The sequence below is a fragment of the Lepisosteus platostomus genome, chromosome 7 (assembly GCF_059453375.1).
Source record: "Lepisosteus platostomus isolate fLepPlt1 chromosome 7, fLepPlt1.hap1, whole genome shotgun sequence".
Taxonomy (NCBI): domain Eukaryota; kingdom Metazoa; phylum Chordata; class Actinopteri; order Semionotiformes; family Lepisosteidae; genus Lepisosteus; species Lepisosteus platostomus.
In genome coordinates, this window is record NC_142617.1 from 20,607,916 (window position 1) to 20,632,713 (window position 24,798).

The 24,798-nt window shown below is 38.4% G+C and overlaps 1 protein-coding gene across 1 annotated transcript; it reads left to right on the forward strand.

The window, feature by feature from the left end:
- The first annotated feature begins 2,102 nt into the window (after window positions 1-2,102).
- Window positions 2,103-5,854, forward strand: timm10b (translocase of inner mitochondrial membrane 10 homolog B (yeast)). The gene is made up of 3 exons (XM_088639692.1): window positions 2,103-2,455; window positions 3,948-4,043; window positions 5,317-5,854. Exons 1-3 carry the CDS (start codon window positions 2,429-2,431, stop codon window positions 5,575-5,577), a joined length of 384 nt encoding a protein of 127 aa, XP_088495818.1. The 5' UTR covers window positions 2,103-2,428; the 3' UTR covers window positions 5,578-5,854.
- Window positions 5,855-24,798: the final 18,944 nt, after the last annotated feature.

Genomic DNA, 24,798 nt, shown 5'->3' on the forward strand with positions numbered 1-24,798 from the left:
GCCTCAGAAAGAGGGGTTGTTGTGAAACCCCAGCAAAGCACCGCTCTGTGATCATAGCCACAGATAACCTGGAGATGGATGTCCACTGTTGGTGCCTGAATGTCTAGCAGAAGGGAATAGATACATCTGGACATAATCCTAAAAGTCAAAAGGCATGGTCAATCATCCAAAAAGATGAACGACCAACCAGTAACCTGCTGAGTGTGGGGACCCACTCCAGCTGGTGACTTCTTGACCAACTGTATTTTCTCCCGTTAAAAAGTGCATCACCTCTAACTCTACTTCTCTCCGCTGAACCAACTTGGCTCACTGACAATACAACTATGTGTCTGGCACACTTGTTGTCTGAACTTTGGCATTTAAACTTTTTCCCAAAGTGTTTTTAGCGAGTGAGCCCATACGTAATGACAGAATTCTGCCCAAGGACTAGCCTGCAGCACCAGCTACAGTAGCTACTGTACCACCATGTGCCGCTTGATCAACAGAGCAAGTTGAAACACCAGCTTATAGCATTATCCAGCAGTAGCTGCTGCACCGGGAGCAAACTAAGTATCTCCCCTTTATGCGTGATTCCCATTTAGAATCCATGTTTGGAGTAATTTAATTGACTGTAAATTACTATATTTAATTGATTCCTAACATTTATCAAGAACTCTCGCAATTTACTGTTTTAAATTTCTAATTGTTACTATAAATGTAAACCTTCATATCACTACACTGTGCATTATAAGAAAACTCCAAATTTCAACTTTTGAGTCAGCTGAAGGACAGATATTTTTTACTTCTGTCAAAACTCTTTTGAATCTCTTTTCAGAAATGGGCATTGGGACATTACTCTCTTATGTGAAGGTGTGGTAGTATTTTCTTACTGTGTATCTGACTGTCACAGATGTATCAATTGCCAACATTTGGCATTCAAAATACCTCATGCCCATAGACAGCATTCAAGCACCTTTATAAATAGAAAAAGTATCCATTCTGTAAAAGTACAGTTAAGTGGTAAAGCAAAGCATGATATATAATTTGCTAGATGCAGAATTTTCTGGCCGATCCTGATTCTTTATATGACACAGTTTGTAATCAATTGCTATCAGAGGCCAAATATTCTGAACAATTCAATCCTTATTACTGTAACCTCCTCCGAGGTTAGTTAGATGATTATGGTCCCTTGTGGACACCTCTCAGGTACAGGTACGTGCTGAGATCCAAGTCTCTCCAGAAACTGAATTAGTTCCTTGTCCCCTTTCCAACTTCTTAAGGATTCAAGATCAAACAAAGCATCAGCATCTGACCCAGGTGTAACATGAGCCAGAGGAGGCAGAGACCCATGTCTGCAGATACAACAGGCTCTGTTGTCTTTCTGTTATCTTGTGAGGTAAAACGGTGAAAAAAGGATATTTATACTGGTGTATATGACCTTTACACGTACACTTCTACTTACTTCTGTTTGTATTTTTATTTAAATGAGAATATTTTGCATGTACAGTGTTTACAGCACAGCACATTCATTTCTACTTCACATTTCTTTACTGCAAGGTTTAAAGCAGCAATATGTGAAAACTGAGCAGGGTTCTGAAGATATTAGCAGGGCACTTTATAATAAGCATATGAGCAGAAAGACAAGACTTTGTTTTGTATGGTTTGAATGGCTCTGTCTTTTTAGTCTCTTATACTGTTGAGATGTGTAACACGTTCACCAGTCATCAGGATGGCCAGCTCATACCCAGGTGCTGGTATGACATCATTGTGACCTCACTGAATTCTGCCACTTTCACTTTTGACAAGTGGATTAAGATCTTTATTCAGTCTCATTGACAGTTCATGCATAGGGTTACCCGTCTTTGATAAATACTACCTTCGTTTGGTTCTCATGGAGTTTTATGATGAAAATAAATTAATGACTTTGTCAGAAATAAAAAAAGTAATAAAATGTTTTATCTGCATATGATTATAAAATCCTCTGTGGTAATATAAAAATTAAACAAAATGGGACTGAAGAAACTTCAGAAATCTATCAGGTTATAAGAGGATATGAAAACACAGCACTAATGTAATGTAATGACAAAGACCTAATACTGCACACGCACACCTCAGACATACAGACGCACACACCTCGTGACATCTAGTAGGTGGAGTTTAGGATTAAAATGGCTGCGCCCATGTCAAAGTCATGTTAGATGTTGCTACTTTGGTAAATTAAAATTCTTTATAGAAATGTTTGGAAGAAGGCGTCCCATGCTTTATTTGTAATGCTTTTACAGCTATCAAAATTGAACGAATTAACCTGAGCAGTAGCCAAACGAAATAGACTACTTTTCCTGAGGAGTTCACATTTTCTGATCTTCATTATTTTTGTGGATTAAAATAATCGTATTTCTTTTTAAAAACAACGTATTAGCATTCTTTGAGGTTTGGAACATACAGTATCATGGATCGCGATCAACAACTACGCAATGTAAGTTGCTTTAAAAAGTAGAATTTCCTTAATTACGTTAAAGGCGGTTTTATTCGACATATAATATCAGAACCACTGGAGATACAACAAAGGAAGCTGATCATTTGGGGGGGAATATGCTTATATGTTCACTTTCCAAACATTGAGTTAGTTAAAAAAAAACTATTAAAACGGGTATCCATTCAGTTTTGTATTGTCAGCTATTAGAGTCATGATTAAAGTATGATTTTATATTTTATTAATATAAATCTGTTTAAGACCATTGACTTTTTAAAACACGTTATGGATAAAGTGTTAGAGAAACTCATATCAGGAGAAGGATCCCAAACAATGTAAACAGGTGCAGATCATCATTAAGAAGTGTAACGCGCCTTTTATTACCTTGACTACCCTTTAAAACTTACAGTAGCAGCCAGGTGAGCAGATAACCACTGTAACAATTATTTTTTCAAAAAGATTTTTGTTGCCTTTAATGGACAATATCCCAGGTTTAGCTCCTCTTCTACCTTAAGAATGTATCTGAAATGTGTCTCTCTGATAAGACACTGACTTTCAGAACAAACCAGGACATTATAAATTGAGTTCAACTTGACACTACCCAAATGTACTGGATACCTGGAGGTTACCTGTCACAAACCCGAGTGGTCCAGATTCTGTAAAAAACAACAAGTTAATGTTGTATAAAAATGGTATTGTACAACTACACAATGGCTTAAACAGGAGCGCCACTTAAGTGCCGTAAAATTCTTAAGTTAGGTTATACCAATACATGCGTGCTTGCTCAATTTTTTAAATAGTTTTGTCTTATCATGAGATATTCAATTGGATTTCACAACTTCCACATTCAATTACACAAATTTCTTTATTTGTGTATAATTTTAATGTAATTGTTAATAACAATTACTAACAATAACAATTAATGTAATTGTTCAAGGAATTTATATCATATCTTTCATTCATATCTTTAAGGACACAAACTGAAGATGTGAGGACTAGCACATTAGATCCCCTGGCTAAAATGTACCTGGAGGATTTGTAAACATTGGAGATGAGCTGTGATAAAGCAGCATTGACTTTATAACCATCAAAATTAATAGTTACAGGTTGTTAGCACAAACTTTCTAACCCAATGCCCCTGCCCTCAATGCCTTCTGTTTTTTTTTCTGCAGATAAGTTCTTGATTTTTTTATATAATCCCAGATTTAACTAAAACATTACTTTACCAGAATAACTTTATTAGCTAATTAGGCACCTTTGACTAGTTTTCTTCTCTGTACAAGTTTTCAAGTTTCTTGTAAATATGGGTAAATAACTTTTTTTTAGGAGCAAAAAAACATTCAATCAGATTATCAGTTCAGTAGGCAATTTGTGTTGACCTCTGCTGTGTCACTCAGGGGGTGCTGGTACATTAAATCAGGATGACTGACTTTCGATCCTTTTCTAAACAATGGGACGGGATGGAAAAGTAAGTCAAATCTGTATTTCGTTTTAGCTACGGGATTTTCTCCTTGTCTATAACAAGATGACAGAAATCTGCTTCCAGCGTTGCACAAGTAATTTGAACTACAGGACACTCACAATGGATGAGGTAAGGGTGGTGAGTGAGGAAGGATTATTTCACTGTGTGTTTATTGTGTGAGAAATAAAATAGGAAAAGCAAGAAACATTGTTCAGGATGCCTGAAACTATACAGTTTTTTTGCTGCTGCCCAAGAGGCACACGAAGTCACCGACCAGAGATAGTTTTGGGGAGCAGCAATGCTGGACAGTTATTTTGGAACATTTGGTTCTGGTAACTGGGTCCATGGGGTTCTCTATGAGTAACTTCTGTCATTTGTTCTGTGCATTATTAAGGGGGCAGTCGTAACAATTGTGTTATGTGGCTACCTTTAGTGAAAGACAGATTGAAATACTGTGAATAAATGGGATATTGTGTATGATAAATCTCTTGCCTGTCTGCAGATGCACAGATGGTTCTGGGAAATAAAATGAACCTGCAGCAGAGGAAAAACATCCATTTATAATTGCTACAGTAATTGGTGTAGTCAGCTACATACAGTAGCAAAAGCAAGTCTTGTATTTAGGGGTCACTGAACCCTTGACATTAGCTCTTCTCTGCAGTTCAGATTGGTCTGCTATGAGATACATCTGTACATTTAAAAAATTGCAGTACATATAATTGTAACGTACTTATTTTTCTGAGGTTATTACAAATTACAAATTCTACAATCGGTACAATATTCTCTGGAATTGGGTGGTTTATGTGTACTATACTGTACTGTATGTGATCTCTTCTCCCATCTTCACATTTTGAGGTGAAATCTTAAGTATTAATCATTGCAAATATTGCTTTCAAATTATTAAAGGAACACTATTTAAAAATGAATTGTCCTTATTGTTTTGTAAATGTGAATTTACAAAATGTAATGTGTTTTGTAAATATGATGATTGCATATTCATGATCATTTATTGTGATCTTGCAGTACCTAATGGGTAGCTTTTGTTTTAATTGCATTTACTGTTAATCTTACTGACATTTGAAGGTGTGACAAACTGCACCTGACTTTGTTAGATGTGAGGGCATGAGAAAGAGTACACACTAAATGACTGTTCACTCAGAGATATGGTGCTATGACCCAGCCTACCAGCATTTTGTATTACAAGGAAATATTAAAGAATATTCTCTTTCAGGTGTCATTTCAGATGTCAACAGTTGGTCTAAGCTTGTGAAACGTGAAGACATTATTGAGATCTGAAAGGACACGCTTCAGAAAGAGATTCAGACAACGCAAATATTAGAAAGTGGTTGTGAGAGCAGGCCAGGTGATTGGTGCCAGAATCTGATTATTTGAACTTTCCCAGGAGCGCTGTCTGGACAGCTGTGCTGGCAAGCTGATTCGCTCCAATCACCGCCTCATGGGAGCCTACCTTCAGGTGATGCCCGGTATCGTGCAGCGGAGAGTGTCGGAATACGAGACCAAGGCGAAAGAGATGGCACAGGCTTCCGAGGCAGCCTCCCTTCCTGATCCGAGTGCCCCTCAGCCTGTTGAGGGCACCTTCTTTCCAGGACAGGGTAATCCAGACACATCCACTGACAGTGCCCAGCAGAGCCCTGGTCTATAGCCTGTGTGGAGACACTTAGAGACAATCCAGTGTCAACAGTGGATCACAATGGCCTGCTGGGCAAGGCTGAGAAAGACAGGGGGTTCAGAAGAGCAGCTCTGCTTCTCTGGAACCCAACTCCTCCAGATGGATGCAGAATGTTGGCCAGTATGACTGTTGAAGCAGAGGAAGCTGTCCCATTTTTGGTGATCTTCAGATTAACATGACATGTGGTTTATTTGTGAGTTAATTTTAGAGTTGTTTTTTTATTAAAAAACACAAAAGTGAAATTGGAGAAGACAGTGTTTTCATTTCTTACATTTCTTAATGTCATATCAGTATTGTCTAGATTTTGTAAAGCTCTTGTGTGGGAGTCACCTCAATGAACTGTATGTTCATCTATTTTTCTGTTATATACTGTATCTGCCCACATTAGAATCAATTTCTCATTTATCTGCATTAGTGCCCAGCAGACACACTCAGGGTAGATTGAGGGAATATAAACAGACTGGCCTACGATTCTACTTAGCCACCTTTAAAACATTGTTTGTAATTAGTTGTAATTTTCCAGTACATGGAATATATTTTATTAATAATTCAATGGAATCAACACAAAACACACATTTTGCAAATTAAATTCATTTCACAAAAATAAGTGCCTCAACTATTAGCACCCTTGATTTCAGTTGTTCATGTTGTGCACCCTCCCTTTGCACAGATATGCGCATTTGAGACTTTTTCTATAATGCCTTATTAGATTGAAGATCACATTGGGGGGGATCATAGAATATTCCACTATACTGAATCTTTCCAAATCCTTATTATCCTTCAGGCAATGCTTATTGACTACTATCTACAATTCAAACCACAGGTTTTCAATGGGGATGAAGCGGCCTGAGGTGGCCATTGCAAAATGTTGAGTTGGAGGTCAATTAACCATTTTTTGGTTGATAATGATGTATGCCTGTGGTCATTATCTTGTTTGAAGATCCACTTAAATCCAACTTGAAGCCCCATGGCAGTGGCAACCAGGTTTTTGGCTAAAATGTTCTTTGTAGAGTTCATAATGCCAGTGACCTTATCAAGGGCCAAGGACAAGTGGAAGCAAAACAGCCCCATTACATTAAAGATCCACCATTCTGTTTCACATGAAATATGATGCTCTTTTCTGCATAAACATCCTTTTTAGACTGATATTCCTGACAAAGAGACCTATTTTTGACACATCTGACAATAGCAACCTGATCCAAACCAACTGCCAAAGCTGTTTAGCAAGCTGCAGGCACTTACCGTGCATTTGTTGGTTGCTCTGAACATATATTACAATACAAGAATTTGTTTTTTTCATTTTCATTTTGAGTGTAAATGTAGGTTCTTATCTATGTTGTTTATTTTATACAGCATTTTTTGCTAATCTTCATCAAGGTTAACAAATTTTGGAGGTGACTGTAAATGGAATGAAAACGCCAACTTAATGAATTTTTGTAAACAGAAGTGCGTTCTGTCAATCTGGCTTGAAATTTTCCAAAATAATTGTTCATTGCTGATGCTCTAGTGATGTCCCAAAGAATTCAGATGCAAATTGACACATCCTTATTAAATGGACAGAGCATTATCTGAAACTAATTCACCTTCCTCTTTTTCAAAGGGTTTAATGCAATGTAACTAAATTAACAGGAAGAATGTTCTCTCAGAGCTTAAAATACTTTTAGTGGATTTCACTTGAGAAACTATGAGTAGTAACAAAAGGATAAAAAGCTATTTGAAACTGATTTAAAATTATAAATCAGTAAATCTGGGATAGTGTATGTATAATTCAAGTCAAAAGAAATACAATGATTGTAATGTTCTGTTTCTCTGATTCAGTGGCTCTAATTTGTGAGCATATTTGTTTTTTACAACTACAATAAGGACTTTGCAATTCAATTGTGAAGTGGTCTAATCTATCTCTGTTAGTCTCTGTTGCCTATATTAATGTAGGCTTTAATTGCAGTCCTTGGAGGCCCCAGGCCCTCCTGATTTGCAGTCTATCTCTGTTCTTTACTGCTCATTTAACTCTGTATTTGACTAAACTAGACCAATTTTACCTATTTCCTTGGCCTGAAGCAAGGGAAAGATTTAAACTCTAAACCTTTCTGATGAACCTGGACTTTAGCACTTAATGGACACTGGAAAAGCATTTAAAATAACAAGTACTGACACCGTTATGGAGGAGGAAACTGCTATGAACTACTTCAATGGCATAATTTACATGCACAACCCTAATCCCTCGAGAACCACACTCCAGAAGGTTTCTTTATGTCTCTTTGTCTATATCTGAGAGAAGTGTGGAATGACATGAGGAAGATCTCCGGATACAAGTTGTCTGGTGACCAACAGAGTGAGGGAGGCCTGGAGAGGGCCAATGAGCTGAATCTTTTCTTTAACAGATTCGATACAGGGTCCAATGTCCACTCACCTCACAGGCCTTCACCCCAGTCACCCCATCATGAGATCCCTCCCACTCCTACTCCATCTTCCCCTGCCCTCCTCGGCCTATCCATCACAGCTGACCAGGTCAGAAGGGAGTTGAGGAGCCTCCATGCAGGGAATGCAGCGGGTCCTGACGGTGTCAGCTCCAAGGTGCTAAAGATCTGCGTGGACCAACTGGGTTCAGTGCTGCAGTACATCTTCAACCAGCCTGAGATTAGAAAAGGTTCCGATGCTCTGGAAGACATCTTGCCTGGTGCCAGTACCCAAAAAGGGGCACCCTAAAGTCTTGAATGACTACAGACCAGTGCACTGACATCACACCTAATGAAATCTCTGAAAAGGCTTGTACTGGACCACCTCAGAATCCTGGTGAGTACAGCACTGGACCCCCTGCAGTTCACCTACCGGCCACACTTGGGAGTGGAGGATGCAGTCATCTATCTGCTACACAGAGCTAACTCTCACTTGGAGAAGACGGGGAGCATTGTGAGAGTTATGTTCTTTGACTTCTCCGGTGCCTTTAACACCATCCATCCACCTTTACTGAAAGATAAGCTAAGGGTGGCGCAGGTGGACACTCCCCTGATGTCCTGGATTATAGACTTTCTGACCTGCAGGCCACAGTATGTACGGCTACAGAGCTGTGAGTCTGAACAGGTTGTTAGCAGTAATGGGGCTCCACAGGGGACTGTCCTTGCTCCATTCCTGTTCACCTTTTACACCTCTGACTTCAGGTACAACTCTGAGACATGTCATCTGCAGAAGTTTTTGGATGACTCTGCAATTGTGGGGTGTATTAGGGAGGGGAGGGAGGAGGAATATAGGAGCTTGATTACCAACTTTGTGGAGTGGTGTCATCTTAATCATCTCCAGTTTAACACCAGCAAGACCAAAGAAATGATCTTGGACTTCTGAAGGAATAAGTCTCCGCTGAACCCTGTTTCCATCCAGGATGAGGACATAGAGGGGCTACAGTCCTACAAGTTCTTAAGGGTACACCTGGATGATAAGCTGGAGTGGTCTGGTAACACTGACGCCCTGTACAAGAAAGGTCAGAGCCAACTCTATTTTCTTAGGAGGCTCAGGTCCTTTGGTGTGTGTGGAACACTGCTACACATTGTTTTATGAATCAGTGGTGGCGGCAGCCATCTTCTACGCTGTTGTGTGCTGGGGCAGCACCATCATGACAAGAGATGCAAATAGGCTCAATAAACTTATCAAGAAGGCTGGCTCTGTGTTGGGGATGAGCCTTGACCCCCTGGAGGTGGTGGCTGAGAGGAGAATGCTGACCAAGCTCACAGCCATCATGAACAACGCCTCTCATCCGCTTCATGGGACTGTTACTGGGCAGCGGTGCAGTTTTAGCAACAGAGTGCTCCAGCTACAGTGTTCAAGGGAACGTTTCCGCAGGTCTTTCCTCCCAGCGGCAGTCAGGGTGTATAACGCTGCCCTAGGCTAGGACTGTTACCCCTTCATTTGCTCGTCTATGGACAGTATGTTTGCTCCATTGTACTTTTTGGACAGTCAGTCAGTCCATAAACATGCATATTTTTCATATATTTTTATTGTTTCTACAGTGACTATGGTCATCACATTTTGCACACACCTATGTATTTATTATTTAGGTATTTTATATTTATTTTGTTGTCTTTTGTTTTTAGAACTATTCTGATGTCTGTTTTTTCTTGTCTTGGGCTGGACTGCTGTAACACATCAATTTCCCTACGGGATTAATAAAGTCTTATCTAGCTATCTCTATGCCTCTTTATATCATCAACAGCTGGAAACACATAAAAAGAGTGGTTCTCTTAATACCCAACTCAAGTAGATCATTAAGAGCAGAGATACACTCCAGGACTGGAGTTGTGCACCTGCAATAGACCAGTCTTCAGACTAGGAAGGCTGCTTTTCCTTTTTTGTTTTACATAACTAACCACAGGACAAAAATGGGCTTCACTATGTGAGCGAGTATAACAGTATTCATTTTAAAAAGAATGTACAGTCAACTACAAGATGTGCAATCACAGTCCAGTCCAAGGAGGATTTTTTTTTCACGTAATCCAGATTTATTCCTGAACCAGGACAGCTGAGTACATCATTAACAACATATAACATTCTTGATCATTTGTGACACTTAAACCTTAAAAATGTGGATGCTGGAGCCAAGAAAACTACAGGATTAATTAAACACTACAGGTAATAAAAAATTTGATATGAACAGATTTCTACCGTTACCGACTTGCAGTAATGCACACTTTAGTCCCGGGGTAAGCAAACCCCAAATCTGGCTTGCTGAACGTTTCTAAGTGGCTTGCAGCTTGCTACTGTTCGAATCTTGAGGGTTACTTTTTGCATCAGATATTGAAAATCTTCCCCGAATCTCAGCGTACTCAAAGTGGAGTATTAGCCTGTGGCAAGATAAAGGACAGGCCGAAGGCAAACAGTTTAAACAACTGTGGGGAGGGTGGCACTGTCACCTACAGTAGGTGCTGTCCTCCCCCCCTTACAGCGACTGCAGGCAGGATGGTGTTGTGATTCAGGCAACATCTGCTTGCTGAGCATTTTCCACAGCGTTTTTATCTGCTCGGATCACCATAGAGACAGCTGATGCAGAGCACCTGGATTTAATAAGAGCTGTCACACTAGCAGGTACTCTGAAGGTATTTATACCCTTCAGTCTCTCCTTGGAGATCCGGCATTGTTAACATCTCTTCCCTTCTGAGCCACCATCCAACATCCCAGCTGAGCCCTTCTTGTTGCTGGTTCCAGTTCCCATAGGCTCTGCTTGAGAATTCTACCCACAGCTGTGCTGTCTGGAGGATTCCAGTGGCTGAGAGCAGACTGGAGCTCAGTCAGGTCTGAAGCAAGAACCCAGCCTCAGCAGAAGTCTCTCTCAGCCTGGTCCAGATAGCAGGAAAATTAATTTTGTCCTCTTCCAGGCCTGCCTTACAAGAGACCACGCAAACAGCACACAGCTTAGTTTTTGGAGGAGACAGCTCTTAGGCATACACCTTGAATCAACCCATTTCCTGGTGCTCTCCAGCTGGACCACTCGTTTGGGGTTTCCTGTCTGCGTGAAATGAAATAGTGATTTTTGTATTTATAAACAAACATCTCAACAAAAGGAAAGGGGGGAATTAATATTAATATATTTATATTAATAGAGAAGCAATAAAAAAAATAAACAGTAATATGACAATGTATAAATTCTTATTTCTGAACACATCAAATCATGGTTATCACCTAATTCTTAAACAGTGGCATGGTAATGTAAAACTCAGCAACATGAAATTTAGTTTATTTACCTATTTTACTATTTGTCTACCTACTATTTAACACATTTTGTTATTTATCTAGTCTGAGACATACACACTATTAAACTGAACCCAATTTGGGTGACTGTGATTTCAGACATTGTCTACACTTTATTCAAAATATATATAAACAAATGTATGCATTGCTTCTGTTGTAGACTTGTCTAAGGTTTGTTATAAATATTACTTTTATTACATTTTGCAAAGTTTAATAAGTTCATCTGACTCAAATAACATGCCAAAAAAATCTTAACACAGCCCTCAAATTTAGACACAATACCTGGGCTATGAGTTGTTTTATGGTGTTTATAGAGATGGACTATTTGCAATTGCTTTTTATTATATTGCATATAGGGTTTCTGAGTTGGACTGCTTCATAGCAATGGAGCCCTGGGTTCAATTCCTGGAGTGCTGTCTGCTTGGAGTTTGCATGTTCTCTCCAAGATAGCATGGGTTTCATCCAGGGGCTTCGATTTCCTCGCACAGCTCAAAGACAGTAGTAACTTAATGGACGTCTGTAACCTTGGCCATGCAGTGAGTGTTTGCATGCCAATAGCAAAAAATCTCACATAAATCTATTCTGAATTTACAACATAACTGTGAAAAATACAAAAGGGTGAAAGCACTCCAGGCACTCCAGCAGCTGTTTTGCATTCTTTTGGTCTGTTCAGTTGTTGGTCTCTATAATGTAGGTCTCTAGCTGTACTGTTACAGCTTATATGAGGGACATTATTGTGGCTTCCTTTGTTCTTAATTCCGTCATATTATTTAATTGTTGTTTTGTATTGTTATTTCAAGGAAAAATGTCCTTTATTTAGGTCATCTGTCAACCTGCGTCTTTTTTTATTTGGATATGAATACCTTAAACAGCCAACAGAAGGGCACCTCAGTCCATTCTGTTTATAACCGCTTCTTCCAATTCAGGGTTACAGTGGAGCCCATTCCAGCAAGCAACAAGCACAAGGCTGGATACACCGCGCACTGGACACTAGTCCATCGCCGGGCACACACACTCTCATACCAGCATCAATTTGCCCAGAAGCCAATTAACCTACCAGTATGTCTTTGGATTATGGGAGGAAATAGAAGCACCATATTAAAACCCACAAAAACATGAGGTGGAACATACAAACTCCACACATATAGCACTGAGGTCCCCAGCGAAGCGATTTTCTTCATGACCAATCATTGATAACCTCAAAAAGTAAGCAGTATATCTGTGTATACAGTTTCCTTTCTAAGCTGTGCATGTTAATGCGGTGCACTTTCAGTATTTCACAGAGTTTAAGTTTCAAAACATGTAACCAGGTGATAATGTGGGGGAAAAGGAGTAGTGTCCTTGCACAAGTAGCATGAACTAGCAATATTATGCAACACAAAAACCATGACATTTCCATCAAAGTAAAGTCCTTCAGTCCTTCAGTGACCAGTACAGCAACATTAAGCAACGCAAGTGACAGCCAAAACACCTGTTATTTCATCCAAGTTACTTGTAATACAATTGTGGTGGTACAAGAAGACCGGCTTACCTCTTTGGATAAGCGAGTAAACATATCTCCGACCCTGAGAAAATCCAATATTAAATAAGAGTTTCCCTTCTGTCTGAAAGGCTGAGGGGAACATGTACGTGACTTCTGCCCTATGTGGAAAAAACATGGCATAATAACAATTAATGTGACTAAAATTAAACATTCAGAAGTCATACAGCAATTGATCAATACCGCCTACCTATCACAAAAGGGTAACTTTGTAATCAAAGTTTAGGCACATCAGAAGGAAGACTCCAAAGAAGCCAGAGGAAACACAGCAGCAGATAAGGCAGCCAAAAGGTCCACACTGGAGACATTAGATCTGGGAATAAACGTTGCCCAACTTAAGCTATCTATATCTGAGAACAGACTGGGGACCTAGTGCCCTGGTATGAAAAAGAGGCCTCAGAAACTCTGAGGAGTTAGGAAAAAAAGTAGCTGGGCTCACTACGGAAGGAGTCTAGAGTTGAGGGGATCATGTGGTGGTATTCACTGGATTGTGACAACCCCTCCTGCAGACATACCATGGACCAGGACATGTAGGGAGGGGGGGAATGAAAGCTCAGATAGAAAAAACATGGTGTTGGCCTGGCATAAGCAGGAACATTAGTGATTTCTCCAGATGGCGTGTGATATGTCTGAAGAATGAGGTTGGACAGGGATTTAAGGTTAAACTGGGGCATGCTTCTTGACTCTTAGGGTCGTGGACACACCTCCAGATGGACTTCACTGGCTTTGCCACACAGTGATAAATCATCTAATTAGTAGGTAAGTCAAAGCATTCCCGTGTAGAGCATGTATACTGTAGCTTTAGTTGACGCAAAGTTGCTAGCCACAGAAGTTTTCCCAAGGTGGGGAAAACTAAGGATCAGGGTACACATTTTATGGGAAAACTACACAATTCGTTTTAGGATTATTCGGGGTAAAGCAAACGTTCTACAGTATATCACTTACTACCCCCAGAGCTCAGGCATGGTAGAGCACATGAACCGGACAGAAAAATAACACAGCTTATCAAGGAAGTGCAAGAGATAGACAAGGGGTGGCACGTGCTACCGCCTGCCATCCCATGGAACATTAGGGCAGTGTCAAACTGATTGACAGGACAGACAACATTTAAAGTGATGATGGGACAGGTTATGAGGTTACCACACAACGCACCACCAGTAGTGGCTGGGGAGGGGAACATTTTCTTCCGTGGAAAAAATAATTGAATTCCTGAAGGAGCTAGACAGTATATCCAGAAGAGACAGTGAGCAAACAACGGAGAGATAAGAGGAAAGTGACAGAAAGGAAGAAGAGAAATGGGAAGGGTGCCCAAAAACCTTACCCCGATGTAGGTGACTGTGTATTAACCAAAAGGTCTGTCAGAGGGGCTTGGAGCCCAGATGGAACGGGCCATATCAAATTCTTCTTACATCACACACCTCAGTATGCCTGCGGATGAAAGGGGGGTTGAGATAACGGCACTGATCAGAAGTCAAATAAGTGCATGGGGAGGGAAGTATTCTTGCAGGAGAAGAGATTTGTGAGGATGTGAATCTTCCTCTTAACTAACACTTTTCTTTCCACAAGGGTACCCCTGACAGTGCTTCTAACCCTGGGTGACCTACAGTATAAGATGCTGCTTGGTTTGCTCTGTTTGCTCTGTCTCTCCTAGAAGGGCATTACATGAGATTCCCATCAGAAGACCCTCTGTGACCCCCTGATCCCCTATCGTGATCGTAGGGGAAAGGACCCGTACGATACAGTGGGAGTTATGTAATCTGGGGAAAGCCACTCACATTTTCTGCATAATATAAGCTTCTCAGGTAATTGATCCAATAATAAAATAAATCGTCTTACCTCCTAAGTAAAAAACCTTAAAAAAGACTGGAAAAAAATACTTCTACAGATACCTCCAAATTAGACGGAATGTAAAAAGTTGAGTAAAACAACTAAATACAGAGTAAACTAATAAACTGTTTGATAATTTTATAGCTTCACACAAGTAAAGCAAACAGAAGACAAATAATATCAAAACTGTATAGTAACTTTGAAAATATGAAAAAAAGATTCAACAGAATATATTAAAATGAAGTGGTAAAAAGAAAAAAAGATAAATCAATTTATGCAGAACAGTTGAATAACATCAGCAGACCTCAACAAAGCTCCACCAGTTCACAAATCTGAAGAAATTTCTGTTGGAAGAATGTGAGTTGTTTTTTATCAATCCCAAAATTCAAGCAAAATAATGAGGCAATAGTTCACAATATTGGAGGTTATGTGGAGAATTAGTAGCAACTCATTTACACATATTCTGGTCATTTCCGAAAATACAACAATATTGGAAACTAATACATTTTGCGCTTATTAGTATAGTGAAACTAGACATTCAGTACGGTTTGAATTCTCTGTTATGTGTTTGTGTAATTTTACTTTTGACTACATGGAACTAAAGGATAGATACTGTATATACAGTACTAGTAATTCTTTTAGCTGCCAGTAAGAAAACTATCATGAGAAAATGGTTTTATAAAGTACTCCCAATACTGGAAGAGTGGATCAATGTTATGAAGGGGATTTATATTATAGAAAAGATCACCTTTTCTCTTAGGTAACAAGTGGAAAGTTTTAGCAAATACTGGAAAGCCTGGATGGGTTTGTGGTCCTATTGAGATTGTGTGAAAGAGGATGAAACAGTGTTTTGTCTAGATTGTTGGTTATTTGTTGTGTTTTTGCTGATTATATTCCTAGATGTACTGTAACCTCCCATCTATGTTGGCATATTATAAATAGTTAATTGTATATGAAAATGAATACAATCAAGAAATTAAAGATGAAAGCAGTAAATTATTTTACTTTGCATTGTTGTATTTGTAAATCCTTTCATCGTTAAATAAAAAGTAAAAAAAAGAACTACAGTACATGTCGCAGGATGTGGGCCATTGAGGCAATAAAAGCCTGGGTGATTAGGTTATGTTTATTTCCAGGGTGGTGTCAATGTTGCCTCTCACTCAGGGGGGGCAACTGCAGTTGTCCCAGTGAATACCGCCTAGCAGGAACAATTAGGTATTGAGACTTGGAGGTGTGAGGAGTCGCAGAGCCAGTTTAGCCAGACAAAGGGAGGAGAGAGAGCTGGAGGGTGAACAATGACCTGATAAGGTCCCATGACACCTACAGGAGCTTGGCACCCCCAGTCCTCAAACAACACAAGTTTCCTCCTGGAAACCTACTGGGCAAACCTGATTCTGCCAGGGACTGTGGAAAATCCCCTGAAGGGGATTGGCTAAGGAGGGGGATAAAAACACACCTGAGACAGAACAGAGTTGTCTCAGATTTCCCACTGGACCCTGGAGACGACACAGGCAGTGCCGAGGAAGCTTCAGAGTGCGAGACCATGGAGGCAAGGACCTATTAATCCAGGAATTGACAACTACGGGAGACATTGGCATTGTAACAGAGGTACTGTACAGAGACTTTTTAATACCTGAAGGCAAAGGACAAGGAACCTGGCCCAGCTAACGGATACAAAATGAGCGGAAATAGAGTACAGCTCGTGGGAGGATTTCTAGTGTAACCTGAGATCGGGAAATAGAACTGGGTGATACCCCTCTCCTTAAAGTGGTTGTTCGTCTCCAGGCCATCAACGACTTTCACCAATATTAAGAAGAAATGTGGTAGTGGCCTCCCTTCAGTACTTTACAGAAGAAAAGACTGCTGTCCCTCTGGATTTCATTGCGCCCCTTTGAACTATTTTCTTGTTGTTGTGGATGTTCCTTTTTCTATGCTTCTTAGAATAGTAGATCGTGTTGATGTATGTTGAAAAGAAAAGTATTATTAAAGTAAAAGTATATTGAATTATATTGTTATGTTAAGAAGGAGCCTCTATGTACCTTCTACAATAGTGAGAAGGTAAAAAAGGTTAAAAAAAATCTTTTTAACTTTGTGACTAGTTTTTTAAGGCAAGCTTATGCAGGACGTGATCACCATAGTAACTAGTAAACTGCAGGCAAGGGTTCTGAGAGGGCAACGTGCGCCCGCAATTCAAGACTAACAAACACAAGACCACAATAACCCAAGTAAAACTGGTCTTTAACTGGTGATATCTAATAATGGATGAAAAATTCAAAGGAAAAGGTGTGATACTTTAAAAAATACTGTAACTCCTATGCCTTGAAAATTAAAAAGACCTTCACTGCATCTTGTATCTTGAGAGGAGGACAGAGAAAATCTTTCCAACAATACCACAGTGTCCTAGTACTTTCCACTAGATTGTATTTATGACACCTGCATTATCTTGCAGGAGAGAGATTAACACTTGTCACACAGTCCATTTTGAATCTCAGAAGTAAATGTTACAATTGAACACTAGTAATGTTCCGACTGTTACAGATGTTGAGGGCTCTGATGTTGATTTTGAAGATGTATAGAAATTAAAATCACCATTTCTTGATCAATTTCACAATATTCATATTAAAGCAATGCCTGATATATAAAGAAAGAAAATAATGGGCATACTTAATATTTTGGCTCAGAAACTTACAATTTTTGTCACATTTGCTGGCATCAATCCCAATACAGGCAGACATACAGTACTAACAAGCTGAGTATAGCAACTACAAAAAAAAGATGGAAAGTATACTCCATCAGACAGAACAACATCTATTTGGGAGGTAAGTTTAAAAAATACAACATTAGTGTTTCTAAATGGCAAGAAACATCACTTAACAAATCAAGAATTGATGAATGTGTGGGACAGCTAGGAATTCTTTACAAAGGATGTAAAAAGGAACCTTTTGACAATAAAATTGTATTTATCAAGAATAAGAAAGTGTCCTGACCTTGTTGAAGAGCATGAACACAACAAATTCCACAACACCTCAGGCATTCAAAAGCCTCTTATAACAAAAAATAAATAAAATTATAACTGTAAAGATCACTTTATTGGCCATATACAATTTTTTGTATTAGGAATTTGTCTTTTCACATACCCCAACTTGCTCTCCATGAGACACGTGGACAGGGAGGGGTCAGAGTTGTTTTTATGACAAAATCCCAAAATAATACAAAGTTAAGATCTATACTACTTTTCATTGAAAACCTGCATGATTTGAGCTTTAGTGTGAAAGACCAGAAGTTTACAAAAATTTTGAGAGATACAGGTGCTGCTCAGTCTTTCAATCTTGCAATTAATTTCCCTTTTTCGGACCAGACTTCTTATGACTCCAGTGTATTACTGCAATGCATAGAGATGGGGTATGTGATGGGTCCAATACATACTGTGAATTTACTGTACGGTCTCATTTAACTACTGGCTTTGTTAAGGTAGGGGTGCATCCTACTGTAGTACTGGTGTGGTATTTTAAGGAGTACTGCAATGTTTTTTTATATTTTAGGGTTAGAAACAATCAGCATTGATGAGTGTATTTCAAACCACAATAAAAAAAATGTACATAGTAACCTGTAAAACTTTCAATTTACATCACAAAACTAGATGAAATTTATAGGTATGCGCAGTACATTGATCTGTAATTCAGAACAAGGCAACAAAACTTCTGGTGAGGTGCTATAGCCCTATTACATTGTAGACAATCAGGCTTGCGAATACATCTCTTTTAATCCAATAAAAATATTGCTCTGGAATTCAAGACGGTTTCGCCGACAAATACTACTTATTTGTTAACTCTGCATGCAGATCACATTGGGAGATTTCTACAGTGAAATGTCTCCTGCACAACTTGTACTTATTTGCTTGTACATTGCATTAGTCATTATGGTGACTAGTGAGCAGAAAGGACTGCATCACGTTGCAATTTGTTGGAATTTGAATGCGAGTTTGTGACAACATGGCAATTTACAGTACTTTCACAAAGTTCACGGTTTTGCACTTAATTCGAAATTTGGAAAATGTTTCTATAATTCAAAGAATTTATTTATTACTGAGATGTATTAACTGGTCTGAGAAATTGTAACTGCATTTACCCTGTGAGAGACGTCAGAACAGTTAAACTGATACATTGGTCACGTATGTTAGAGGGTTAGATTTGGGGGAAGTTTTCTTTAATCTGAAGAGTTATAGTGGAGTTACAATATCTTGTGAGATGCCTACTTTGTTTAAACAAATATTATGTTATTAAAGTTGGGGGTGGTATGTCCCGTTGTGTTTGTTCAATGGAACAGGCAGTCTTCTTTGTATCTATCTGAGTATCTTGTTTGATTTGTGGGTGTTAGTAGTTACAGTAGATGTGTGGAATGGTAGTGCTTTTTTCAGCACTACTATTGTTTTTGTTTTTTGGGAAAGGGAGTAAGTGGGTGAAAACAGATAACCTAGAATAATGTAGTAGATTTTTGAATGTGCTTCCTTGTGTTCAAGGTAGATGCAAACACATACTGTATTTCAGTTTGTTTCACTTCAAGACATTAAACAGCTGGAGATTGTTGGTTTGATCAGGCTGGTAGAACTAGGCTTTAATTCCGATCATATATACTGTATACCAAATGATCTGGGTCCAATTCCAGTCAATTTGCAAGTTGTAATTCATCTAACAAATATACCACTATTTTCAGATAGTAACTGATAGTAACTTGGAGATAACTAATATGATAAAAAAGCATGTGAATTACACAATACTAAATTAAAATTAAGTGCTTCACATTTCATTGAAAATGTTGGTATTACAATTGTTAGGAATAGTAGCAATTACAGTATATTTGTATACAAAATACTTTTAGTAAGTAACCTCTTACCAAGACTTTGCCTAACCCTTAAAAGATTGTGAATGTAAAGTGAATATTTAATATCATGTGGAATACAATAACAACAGCAAAATGTAGTTGAAATGAACATGTCAAAATGTTTAAAATAACCACAAGTGAATGACTTAAAGAAATTGATCAGGTTTTTCAAAGTGGAATATAGTAGCTCTACCAGCTATATAACTAACTATATTATATTTAGTTACATAAATTAATATTGTTAATGAGGTTCAGAAAATGTCTTTAGTTACATTTTTCCATTTTCATGATTCAATATTCATTGAAAAAAATAATATATTGTGTTTTTTTATAAACTATATAAACATTATATAGTTAGAACGAGGTCATCAAAACTTTTCCAAAATACACATAGCATGTGACCAATTTAAGGACTCTAAATGGGAAAATGTTTATGAAGAAGGTGGAATACTGTTGTGTACATTTTATTTCTTTAATTTTAAGCTCCCAGTACCAGCTACAGTATATACAGTATGAATATCATATTTATAAATTAATATTGTTTATGACATATAGAGATATTGTACTTCAGTTATTTTTATTGTCAGCTACCAAAACTTTCACTTAGTTACATAATTCATTAGTATTCTATATTGAGTGGATTTAAAGACGTACAATAAGGAAACATTAGATGAAGCAATCCTTTCATTAACACCTAACACCACAGTTCCACCTATCGATCAACTTTGGTCAGTAAACCACATTGAGAAATAATACTGCGCCTTGCTGTTGTATGTACTGTACTGTATAACACAGCTAGTGTTCTGAGTGTCTGCATCTGTATATACTGTAATGATATCTGCGGGTTGGTCGTGTGAAAGCACCTGTTCGAGCCAGTGTGCTCAAAACACTCTCGTTTCTGGTTTTACTTCTTCATTTTCCTTTTACTCCTTTTACCCACTCCCTCTCCTTGCTCCTCCTTCTTCTGTTTAGTATTTTTTAATTTATTTTCCATTTAAAGTCTGCTGAGATGCAGTGTTGTGGCAAAACTTGTGTTCATTCACTATCATGCCACAAATTGTACTGTTATGTCTCGTGCCTTGAAATATTAATGGTATAAAGTCATCTGTTACAATGAGAAATATTGCACTAGTTGAAGAAATTGAAGGTTGATGTGTGTCATCTGCAAGAAACACATTTTCTAGGATCACAATACGACAAACTATTGCAATTTAAATGGATTTCAAAATTTATTTTTGCATCACATAACTCAGAGTAGAGGAGTAACAGTTTTGATTAATACATGTTTGTGTTGTACTATCTAAATCTATAATACACCATGAAGGGAGATTTATTATAATTCATTGTGAAATAAACACTAAACAATTTATAATTATTATTACATAATTAGTTTTAGAATTCATATAATTGCTCAGAAATTAATTATACTTTAAAGCTACTTTGGTAATTGGTGGAAACCTCAATTTAGCATTACAGCATAGTCTAGATCAGTTATTCTGAACCTTTTGTCACCCACGGACAAGGTTAAATATTCCTCTACTGACCATGTTTCACAAAACAGCAGAAAGCATGGGCTTACGTGTGTGAAGGATGGAGGAGCGAGTTAGAGCTCATTCCCAGGCCACGGACGGGATTTTTGTTTGATTTTTTTTCATGGAAAAGATTTTGGATTTATTTGTTTGTTATTTTTTACAACCTTTTTTCTCCATCACTCACCCAAGAAAAAAATATATTGGTGCACCGCTGGTATGGGTAATTTTAAAAGAAGTCAAAATTATCCATCTGAACATTTTTTACCTATGCAAATACTGTACTGTACATACTATAAACAAACAAAACATACGTAAAAAAGGCAGACTCAACTAGGAACGCTGTTATTTTCAATGTTATACAGTTTCACTTGCTTTCTTCTAGAAAGATGTTAGATTTGGATTTAATTTTTATCTTCAGTCACATATTCTGTTATATCCAGTCGAGACCTGTACCTATTCTTTATTGATATAAAGGCTGAAAATCCGGTTTCTTACACGGGGAGGAAAAGGCATCAACATTTTTTTTTTCGAATTTGAATCCAGAAAACAGTTAAAGTGCATTTTGGAATTCCAATTTTAGTTCGCCATCAATACAAATGTAATTTAAATCTTCTTGTAATCTTGCTGGCAAATGTTCTGGTTTTAGAGTTGACAATAGATTGCGGGTCTAATTGCCCGAGTTATAATTTTCCGGAAAGTAATGTAAACTAAGACAAAAGAGAGTACATATTCGCAGATATATCCAAAGCAAACGTTAAATTATTTTAATCTAAAAAGGATTCCATTGCAGAAAAAATATTCCATTGTGTTTTTGTTCATTCAACAAAGCAAGCTAATAAAACCAAGACCTTTATCATTTGCACTAAATATACCGTAGGTTTTGCCGGTCCTTCATGCTGTAGATTTAATTCGTTCAATTTCGACGTTATGGCAGTTTAATTAGCTATTTTTTGTATCGGTAAGGCTGATATAATGCTCAAGCTTTAATTTTTTAAAGAATAACATTACTTCTTGGCAAAAAATAAATAATTTTGTATTTAACCTCTATAAAGACAACGAACTTCGGTGTACAAAACTTTCTTGGATTCGAGCCTTAGATTTACAGTCAGTTTTATTTTCATTATGTACAGTATTTATCGAGAGTCGTAAAATGTGTCCTGCAGTAGTTCTTTAGGGCACTTGCTTGCGAAAGAAAAAAATCAGTAAATATTAAACTCTCGACGACTTTTCATTCTAAGGAAATAATTCCAGCTAAGGAAATATTTTTCCCTCTCCGAAGTTCGTTAATTAAAAAAATCTTCCGGGTTAATTCTGAAGTCAGCGTGTTTTGTTTCTTAGTGGCGACGCACAAATGCAGCTGTAAAGCTTTAATTTGGCAAAACGTCTAGCATAAAACACATTGGGGTTTAGGATCACTGTACTGTAGGTTCCATTGCATATGAAGTCTAATTTAAATATTCATCATCATTTTCCCTATATTCTTTATTCTCTTTCTGAACTTGGAGTAGGTGCTTGCATTTCAACGCTTAACTAAAAACGACTTCAAAATTTGATTTTTTTTTTTGTTCAGTGCAGTGCGATTAAAGCAAAGCAGATCTTGTGTGTGAGACACCTTTTTTCTCTGAAATTTAACTGAGAAAATTTAAATTTTCAGTGTTGTTAATGTTCATTTAAAACTTTCATAAAAATATTCTTGTATTTATTGGCCCATAGGGCAAAAATACAGCTAATTCAATAGAGATCCTCAGTTCTTTGCACTCTGGGTACCTCATGAGCTAGGTTATAGCCAAATTTCCTGGTAGAATTCTAAACTACAGTATATCTTCAAAAAGAACAACTGCTCATTGAAGGGAAAAAGGAAGGTTTGTTCACCTTGACAGGTTCTTCTGATGGCCAATCATCAGCAAAGGCTCTTTTGTCACAGCTGCACTAGGAGGCCTGAAACAGATTTTATAATCAGGGGTGAATTTCCTGAAAGCATCGTAGCGCTAAGAACATCGTAAACTCGATCTTAAGATCGATCGTTTATTTACGAGTGTTTCCCAAAACCTATCGTAACTAAAGTAGCACGTTAAATCATTTGTAATCTACATGCTCCCCGACCCACTCGTTAATCACTAAGTTCTTCCTAAACTGGCTACCTTTTGAACCAACCTTAGGTGCAGAGTTCGCCAGACAGAAATTTGGAATACTAAACTTAATATTTGACTAGATTATATCAGCATTGTCATGCTGAAATGCAGTAATGCTTTATTTATGTATATATCATTGGGCTGTAGCGGTGGCTTGTATCTTAGCCTATACAGGCTACAATTGAAGAGGGTTATTGTTATTTGTGATTTATAGGGCTAATATTTATTTATATTTAAATTTTGAATACTGTTTTATGTTCTGTCATGATTGTTGACGGTAATGCTTATACCTATTTGCTTTTAAAGTTGATTGTAGATCCTGTATGTGTTGCGAGACCATACTAATTTGTGCACTTGACACATGCCAGTGTTAGTAGTTCATTTTCCCAGATGTCACGTTAATTTGACCAATTAAAATGTAGTTCCAATAAAACCAGTAACTATATAAAACAGCAGTATATTCTCATGAAACACTGTGAATCTTAACAATGGCAGCATGTCAAAGAATTATTGCTTTAAATCAAAGACGCCTTCCAGGATGCACACGATGACCGCGCAGTCAAGCTGTGTGAATTAATGCGGTGGTTCGAACAACCTTCAATCCACTTGATCATTCCAGTGAGGAGGCAATAATTGAAAGATATGGGTTGCCAAAAGCAGAAATATTGGCACTTCTTAATCTAGTGGAGGAAGACCTTTCCAGACCCACCCGTTGAAACTATGCTTTAACCCCTCTGGTGCAGCTCCTCATAGCGCTGCGATACTATGCTGCTAGAGGATTCCAGCAGACTGTCGGAGATGCACATGGACTCAGCAAGGCATCTGTGTGTAAGTGTGTGCATAAAGTCACCAGACTGCTTCTACGCCATGCAAGAACCTACATCACATTTCCGTGCACCCCTGAAGTGCTGCGTGAAACTAACATCAGGTTCCACAGAAACGGCCACATCCCCCGCGTTGTGGGAGCGGTGGATGGTACGCTGATACCAATTCATTCTCCCAGCCTCTTGGAGCCTAATTACACCTGACGTAAAGGGTTCTCTGGATTGAACATACTGGTGATTTGCAATCACCAAGGACTTTTTACGGATATTGTGGCAAAGTGTCATGGAGGTACCCAGGATGCCTTTATCTGGGCCAATTTGGCAGTGTGTCAGAAGGCAAGACAATGTGAGTTTGGTGGTGGATAACTACTGGGTGATAGCGGGTATCCCCTTCATTCATACCTGTTGACACCTGTAAGTAACCCCTGGACAGTGGCCGACAGCCAACACAGCCCATCAGCGAACCCGCAGCGTGGTGGAACACAGTATAGGCATTTGGAAAAGGCACCTCCGCTGTCTTCATAAATCGTCAGGTGGCAGCAGATTTTCACCTCAGCAGTGCTGCGCAGTGATAGTTGTGTGTGCGATGCTGCACAACATTGCTGTTAGAGCACACGTACCCCTGCCCAATGATGATGAGGAAGACGATGATGAGGAAGAAGTGATGGAGTTTGGAAATGTCCATACTCCTGATCTTACAGCACAGGGTGTATATGAGGCTG